Source organism: Dipodomys ordii, unplaced genomic scaffold (genome assembly GCF_000151885.1).
Source record: "Dipodomys ordii isolate 6190 unplaced genomic scaffold, Dord_2.0 Scaffold196, whole genome shotgun sequence".
In the NCBI taxonomy this organism is placed as follows: domain Eukaryota; kingdom Metazoa; phylum Chordata; class Mammalia; order Rodentia; family Heteromyidae; genus Dipodomys; species Dipodomys ordii.
The window spans coordinates 851,274-859,789 of NW_012267412.1; the positions used below are offsets into that span (position 1 = coordinate 851,274).

An 8,516-nucleotide genomic window follows, 5' to 3' on the forward strand; every position below is an offset into this window, starting at 1 on the left:
CAGCCTTAAGAAAAAAACTAAGGGGCAGTGCCTTAGGTCCTAGGTCCTGAGTTCAAACCATTGTATCAGCACACACACACACACACACACACACATCTTTTCCTCTTCATATCTATTACCATTTATTAAGGCTTCTTGACTCATTTATTTGTAGAATTACAAAATGACTTAGAAACTGTGGAGTTATTACAAAATGCATAACTTTATTTGAAGTTAGAAATAAGATTCGAGCTTATCTAGAGTCCATGGAGTTCTAAAAGCTAACTCTTTTGACCAATAAGTACTTCTCAGAGCCATCCTCTGTGGACTTGACTGAAAATGCTCCAGAGAATGATTGAAACTGCAAAATTGCAGTGACAAGGCTTGGAACAACTATGGTCAAATTTTGAAACAATTTAGAATCCATTAGAACTTTGTGGAGTTATAAGTGTGGAAAGGTCTCTAAAGAAACAGATTATGAACTTTTCTCTCCCCTTTTTTTTGGTGCCAGTCCTAAGGCTTGAATTCGGGGCCTGAGTGCTGTCGCTGAGCATTTGAGCCACAGCTTTACTTCTGGCTTTTTGGTAGTTGTTAAGAGTCTCATCGACTTCCCTGCCTGGGCTGAATTGGAACCTCCTCAGATCTTAGCCTCTTGAGTAGCTAGGATTATAGGAGTGAGCCACTGGCACCCAGCCTGTGAACAACTTTTTACTAGTAACAAACTAATGTTACAAGATGGTTTGGAGAAGCCACATGGACAATGATATAAGAACAGAGAAGACTAGAGGACTCTCTAGGATGACAGGGTGGAACAGACAATAGGTGAACAAATAAGTGAGGTGCATCTGGCTTCCTTCCACAATTCAGGATCCTGGAAGAAGGAGATAAAGGTCTGGATGTGGGAGACCTCAGACCATTTACATGAATTACTGCAGGAAAGATCAAGTAAGGATGCCTCTCTGTGGGGTAGAGGGAGTATGCCAGTACTGAGGCTTGTATTCAGAGTCTAGGTGTTGTCCCTTAGCTTTTTCCATCAAAGCCAGTGATCTACCACTTGAGCCACATCTGGATTTCCAATGTCTTGGTGGTAAATTGGAAATAAAGAGACTTTCCTGCCTGGGTTGGTTTCTAACCATGGTCCTCAGATATCATTCTCTTGAGTAACTAATAAGTAGGTGTGAGCCACCAGTGCCCAGCTTATATTTACTATTTTCATCTGTTATGTTTAGGTTAAATTCCATCTGGGGTCTACTTTTGTGGGTTGTATGAAATACAGATTTTACTTTTCACCATATAGATACCAGTTTTCCCAGCACTGAATATTAAATAACTGGTCTTCTCCTTTGTAGTACCACAGATTGTTTATATACACAAGTCTATTTCCAAACTATTCTTGGGTTTGACTGTCCTTGCAAAAGAAAAAATACTGCTTTGAATATTTTTTTTTTAGTACTAAAGGTTTACAGGGCACTAGTGGCTCACGCCTGTTATCCTATCTACTCAGGAGGCTGAAATCTAAGGATCACAGTTCAAAGTCAGCCCAGGAAGGGAAGTCTGTGATACTTTTATCTGCAGTTAGCAAAAACCTAGAAGTAGAGGTGTGGTTCAAAAGGTAAAAGAGCCAGCCATGAGTGAACAAGCCAAAGGAGTCAAGCCTAGTATACACACACACACACACACACACACACACACACACATTTTATGGTATATCTTTTTAAATGAAAGGACATGCTCTCTACTCTCTTGGACATACACAAGAATACCAGAGGGCTCTGATCTGGTCCCCACCCCCCCACACACACGTGGTCGCGGGAGGCGCGGCCCGCCGCGGGCCCGGCCCTCCGGGCCCCCTCCGCCATTTTGTGCCGCTGGCAGAGCGCCCGGCCCGCCAGCCCAAGATGGCTGCGGCGCGGCTTCGCGGGAGAGCCGCGGCGAAACAAGACACCGTCCCCTCCCCCACGCCGAGGGGACGCCAGCCGCCATTTTTAATACGTTTCCCGCCCCCCCCCATAACGGAAAAAAACGGCCACCCGGGGTTCCAAGCCGCACGCCCCGCCGGCGGCCGCCACCACGGCTCGGCCCATCCTTAGCGCCCCACCACCACCACCACGCCCGCCCCGGAGCCCCGGCGCCCGTCCTTCCCCGCAGCGCCCCCCGGCACTCGCGGCCCGAGGTCGTCGGGCCTACGATCAGATGCAAGGAACCGGCGATCGCAGCGCCTCCCCCGACACCGCCTCGGCGTACCCGCTCGCCGTAGTTCTGCTCGCCGCTGTCGCTCATGACTCCTGCCCGATGTCGTCGCCGCTCGCCCGGCTGCCACTGAACCTGCCAACCCCTCGGGCGCCTTCTTTACAGGAGGCTCCGCCGCGGCCCGGCCGGTGCACCGGATGCTGAGCCGCAGAGACGACGCGCTCAGTGCCACCTCCGCACGGGCTCTAACGCTCGCGGAAGTGACGCGCCGCCCTTAGCTCGGCTCCGCCCGCTCCCCGAACGCGCGCTTTCTTGGCTCCGCCCCGCCCCGCCCCGCCCCGCCTTTCCTCCGAAGCTCAGGCTCCTGCCGAACCGGAGGTGACGTTAGCCCCGCCCCTCCCGCTGCCCCGCCCCTCCCGCTGCCCCGCCCCTCCCACCCGGCCTCCGGTTGGCGGGAAAGCCAACGAGCGCGGTTGGCCCGGGGGAGTTGGGGGGTCTGGGGGGCACCGTGACGTCACCAACGAGGTCCGAATCCTCGCTTGGGAAACCGTCGGGGGTGGGGGGCAAGACAGCTTCCATTTCCCCGGCCTGTATGCTCTTTTTTTTAAGTCCAGAGAGCTGATTGTTCTTCGTCTTTGTTTGACTTCGCCTTTAACAACTTGGTTGTAGAGCTTCCCTTCCTGAATAAACCTTCATTTCATAACCAGAATAACAGCCACTGCTGTCCGTGCTCTGAACATGGTAGGAGAACCGTTAAACACGGTTGAGAAGTGAACTGAGCGCTATAGGCATGTACAGTAACATCGTGAAGGAGGGGACATGAATTCCGCCAGGAGCCACGAACACATGGTTGGATAGAGTGGGAAGAACTAAGACTTGTTCTCTCTGTACTTTAATGTGCTCATGTCAGTTAAAAAAAAAAAAGTAACTGGCTGTTGAAACATTTAGATACTTGTAAAGGGCCCTTTTACAGGCAGCTTTATTTAGACATTTTAAAAGTACAATGTAGACACCTTTTCATGTATTTACAGTACTGCACAGCCATCCCCACAATCGATTTTAGAACAATCTCATAGCCATACCTCCTACCAAACCTCCGCAACTGTAGACTATTGTCACATATCTACTCTCTATCTGTCGAGTTGCCTATTCTGGACATTTCCTGTAAATAGTAGTACAGGATATGTAGCTGTAACTAATGTTGCTTATCATGTTTTCAGAGTTCAACCATGTTATAAAATGTATTTCATTCCTTTTGTCAATTGTATTCCACTGTTTGGATATATCATGTTTTATTCGTCTGTTTGGCATTCAATGAGCTGAAGGATAGTTACCACTTTTTTAGCTGTCATGAATGATTGTACTACTGTACAAGTGTTTGTGTGTTTTTAATTCTCTTGGGCTAATACCTAAAGTGGTATTGTTAATAGAAAAGTTTATTACTTGCAACAATTGAGAACAATGAGGTTACAGTTTCAACTATGGTTTCTCATAAATTGAACTTTTATAATGATAGAGTGGAATGCCTCCTCTGCAGAGAATTTAGCATTATAATGAAATTATAAAAAGCAAAATTCACTCTAGGTCACTTAGAAGAGGGACTGGATAGTTTGGGGATAGTTTAGGCTAGTTCCTTAAACTGGTTATGATGGAACGGGACTTTAATTCCATTACTCTGGAGGCTGAGACGGGAGGATCAGGAGTTAGAGGCTAGCTGGGGGCAGAGCCTGTAATCCCAGCTACTCAGGAAGCTGAGAGCTGAAGATTATGGTTCAAAGTTAGCCTGAGGAGACAAATCTTTGAGATGCTGGTTTCTGTTTAACCTACCTTATGCTTACTGACATATCTGGCAGTCTACCACTTGAGTCACTCCCCCAGGCTGACTTTGTACTGATTATTTTGGATATAGATTTAGACTTTTCTGCCAGGCTGACTTCAAGCTTCAATCCTCTAGATCTCAGCCTCTAGTTAAGTGTGAGCCACTAGTTCCCAGCACTAATCTTTTCATGTTGATCATTTATAGGTTTTCTTCAAAGAAATCTCTATTCTGGTACTTAATTGGATTTGGTGGTGATTCAAAGTAATAATAATCCTCTCTTCTCACAGGTTCTCTAGAGCACACCTCAGCCACTCCTTCAATCTCAATCAGGGACCTGGTGGTCTTAGGAATGATATTTATAGTTAACATTTATGAACACACTCTCAGTCTCATACTTAAATACTAATCAATTATTAGACTATTCATCTGGATATGTCAAAAGTTTCTAAAACGTAATCTTTTCAAAACTAAAATGTATTCCCTGGGTACTCTCCAAATATTTCTGCTGGAAGCTTTCTACATTTTCCTCTGTATCTAATTAGTCAATACATCTCATCAATTAAAACACCTTTCCCAGACTAGGGGCATATCTCAAGTGCCTAGCAAGCACAAAAGGTCTTGAGTTTAAGAAAAGTCTCAAGCTAGCCAGGTGCCCCTGGCTCACACCTGTAATCCTAACTACTCAGGAGGCGGAGATCTGAGGATCATGGTTCAAAGCCAGCCTGGGAAGAAAAGTCTGTGAGACTCTTATCTCCAGTAAACCACAGAAAACCAGAAGTGGTGCAGCCTTGAGCTGAAGAGCCAAGGGACAGCGTTCAGGCCCAGAATTCAAGCCCCATGATTAACCAAAAAAAAAAAAAAAAAAAGTCACATGCTAATGTAATACTAGCTATTCAGGAGACTGAGATCTGAGAATCGTGGTTCAAAGCCAGCAGGAAAACCTGTGACTTATCTTTGATTAACTACCAGAAAATGGAAACCAGAAGTGTCACTGTTGCTCCAAGTGGTAGAACACTAGCCTTGAACAAAAAGAGCTCAGGGATAGCGCCCAGACCCTAGAATTCAAGCCCCACAACTTACCTTCCCACCCCCCAAATAAAGTAAAATAAAATAAAAAGGCCCTGTGCTTGTGTTCACACATATAATCTTAGCTACTGTAAAGGTAGAGATCTGAGAATCGATTAGGGTTTCCGATACATACATACACATATATGTACACACACACACACACACACACACACACACACACACACATATGGAGCAGCAGCAGCAGATCAAGTGGTAGAGCATCAGCCTTAAGAAAAAAACTAAGGGGCAGTGCCTTAGGTCCTAGGTCCTGAGTTCAAACCATTGTATCAGCACACACACACACACACACACACACATCTTTTCCTCTTCATATCTATTACCATTTATTAAGGCTTCTTGACTCATTTATTTGTAGAATTACAAAATGACTTAGAAACTGTGGAGTTATTACAAAATGCATAACTTTATTTGAAGTTAGAAATAAGATTCGAGCTTATCTAGAGTCCATGGAGTTCTAAAAGCTAACTCTTTTGACCAATAAGTACTTCTCAGAGCCATCCTCTGTGGACTTGACTGAAAATGCTCCAGAGAATGATTGAAACTGCAAAATTGCAGTGACAAGGCTTGGAACAACTATGGTCAAATTTTGAAACAATTTAGAATCCATTAGAACTTTGTGGAGTTATAAGTGTGGAAAGGTCTCTAAAGAAACAGATTATGAACTTTTCTCTCCCCTTTTTTTTGGTGCCAGTCCTAAGGCTTGAATTCGGGGCCTGAGTGCTGTCGCTGAGCATTTGAGCCACAGCTTTACTTCTGGCTTTTTGGTAGTTGTTAAGAGTCTCATCGACTTCCCTGCCTGGGCTGAATTGGAACCTCCTCAGATCTTAGCCTCTTGAGTAGCTAGGATTATAGGAGTGAGCCACTGGCACCCAGCCTGTGAACAACTTTTTACTAGTAACAAACTAATGTTACAAGATGGTTTGGAGAAGCCACATGGACAATGATATAAGAACAGAGAAGACTAGAGGACTCTCTAGGATGACAGGGTGGAACAGACAATAGGTGAACAAATAAGTGAGGTGCATCTGGCTTCCTTCCACAATTCAGGATCCTGGAAGAAGGAGATAAAGGTCTGGATGTGGGAGACCTCAGACCATTTACATGAATTACTGCAGGAAAGATCAAGTAAGGATGCCTCTCTGTGGGGTAGAGGGAGTATGCCAGTACTGAGGCTTGTATTCAGAGTCTAGGTGTTGTCCCTTAGCTTTTTCCATCAAAGCCAGTGATCTACCACTTGAGCCACATCTGGATTTCCAATGTCTTGGTGGTAAATTGGAAATAAAGAGACTTTCCTGCCTGGGTTGGTTTCTAACCATGGTCCTCAGATATCATTCTCTTGAGTAACTAATAAGTAGGTGTGAGCCACCAGTGCCCAGCTTATATTTACTATTTTCATCTGTTATGTTTAGGTTAAATTCCATCTGGGGTCTACTTTTGTGGGTTGTATGAAATACAGATTTTACTTTTCACCATATAGATACCAGTTTTCCCAGCACTGAATATTAAATAACTGGTCTTCTCCTTTGTAGTACCACAGATTGTTTATATACACAAGTCTATTTCCAAACTATTCTTGGGTTTGACTGTCCTTGCAAAAGAAAAAATACTGCTTTGAATATTTTTTTTTTAGTACTAAAGGTTTACAGGGCACTAGTGGCTCACGCCTGTTATCCTATCTACTCAGGAGGCTGAAATCTAAGGATCACAGTTCAAAGTCAGCCCAGGAAGGGAAGTCTGTGATACTTTTATCTGCAGTTAGCAAAAACCTAGAAGTAGAGGTGTGGTTCAAAAGGTAAAAGAGCCAGCCATGAGTGAACAAGCCAAAGGAGTCAAGCCTAGTATACACACACACACACACACACACACACACACACACACACATTTTATGGTATATCTTTTTAAATGAAAGGACATGCTCTCTACTCTCTTGGACATACACAAGAATACCAGAGGGCTCTGATCTGGTCCTGTTCAACACTTACTTTTTATCCTTCAGTTTTTTTTTTCATTTCAATATTATTGTATATGGTCAGAGACACAGAGACACCTTTCTAGTCCTCTTCTAAGATCTTTTTGTTGTTGGTGGTGATGAGGCTTGAACTCAGGACCTGGGTGCTGTCCCTGGTTGGGGGGGGGTTGTTTTTGGTTGTTTTTTGTTTGTTTGTTTGTTTTTTGTGCTCAAGGCTATTGCTCTACTACTTTGAGCCATAGCTCTACTTCCAGTTTTTTGGTAGTTGATTGGAGATAAGAGCCTAATGGATTTTCCTGCTGAGGCTGGCTTTGAACTGCAACCCTCAGATCTCAGCCTCTTGAGAAACTAGGATTATAGGTATAAGCCACTAGTACCCACACCCAGATGTTCATTTTTTAGATACAAAGATTTACTTGACATTGATTTTTTTTTTTTGGGTCCGGTCATGGGGCCTGAACTCTGGGCCTGGGCACTGTCCCTGCACTGTCCCTCAGCTCTTCAGCTCAAGGCTAGCACTCTACCACTTGAGCCACAGCACCACTTCTGGCTTTTTCCTTCTTGCTTATATGGTGCTGAGGAATCGAACCCAGGGCCTAATGCATGCAAGGCAAGCGCTCTACCACTGAGCCACCTTCCCAGCCCATTGACATTGATTTTTTTTGATACAAAGTTTTACTTTGTTATTCAGGCTCATCTCAAACTCTTGGGCTTCAGTAATCCTCCTGCCTCTCTGCTTCCCAACTTCTGTCACTAAAGTAACACCAATAGCACTCAGCCATGTTCTACAACTTTTTTGTTTGTTTCAATTTTTTATCTCACTATTATAGCCAGCCTGGAGTAAAACTGCCTCTCAAGTGGTAGTATTAGAGACATGCTCTCCCATGCCTCAACTAAACCAGTTATTCAATCAAAATTAATTGAGGCTATGGCTGAAGTAGTTTGTTTGCATGTCTGAAATAGAACAATAAAACTTGGTGACATTGTTTTAAAATGAGAGTTAAAAGAGAGTGATGGAAGGGTGAGGGTGATTGGGATACATTTGTACCTGTGTAGAAATGTCCCCAATGAAACTCTTCATGCATAACTACTGTAAGCTAAGTAAAACTAATACAATTGTAATGATCATTTAAAAAATGAATCTATTGCAGTGAAGATATCTTGTAGACATGATTAAAATCCATTAATCTATTGACTTTTATGTAGAAGAAATTGTCCTAAATAAAGTATGTGGACCTGACTCACTAGGCAAGGTCTTGCCAACAGTATACCTTCAGCTTCTGCCTGAGAGTTCAGGTAGAACAAACAGCCCTCCTTGTAGATTTCAAACTTGTCCAAGTAATCCCCACAATTGTGTGAGCCAGTTTATTGTCATAAATCTTTTCATGTTTATCACCTGCTGGTTATATTTCTCTAGTTTAATCCTGGCTTAGGGATTACTATACTCTCCATATATATTTTATTGTTATT

The 8,516-nt window shown here is 43.9% G+C and overlaps 1 protein-coding gene across 2 annotated transcripts in view; it reads right to left on the minus strand.

Moving 5' to 3' along the window:
• Positions 1-2,541, minus strand: part of Tra2b (transformer 2 beta homolog (Drosophila)) — a 23,180-nt gene extending 20,639 nt beyond the window's left edge. Inside the window, exon 1 of one of the 2 annotated variants that reach the window (XM_013034792.1) lies at positions 2,224-2,541. In XM_013034792.1, the coding sequence (XP_012890246.1) occupies positions 2,224-2,259 (36 nt within the window). In that variant the 5' untranslated portion in view covers positions 2,260-2,541. The remainder of the gene's footprint in view (positions 1-2,223) is intronic. The other variant, XM_013034793.1, reaches the window with a different exon arrangement.
• Between the last annotated feature and the right edge of the window lie 5,975 nt (positions 2,542-8,516).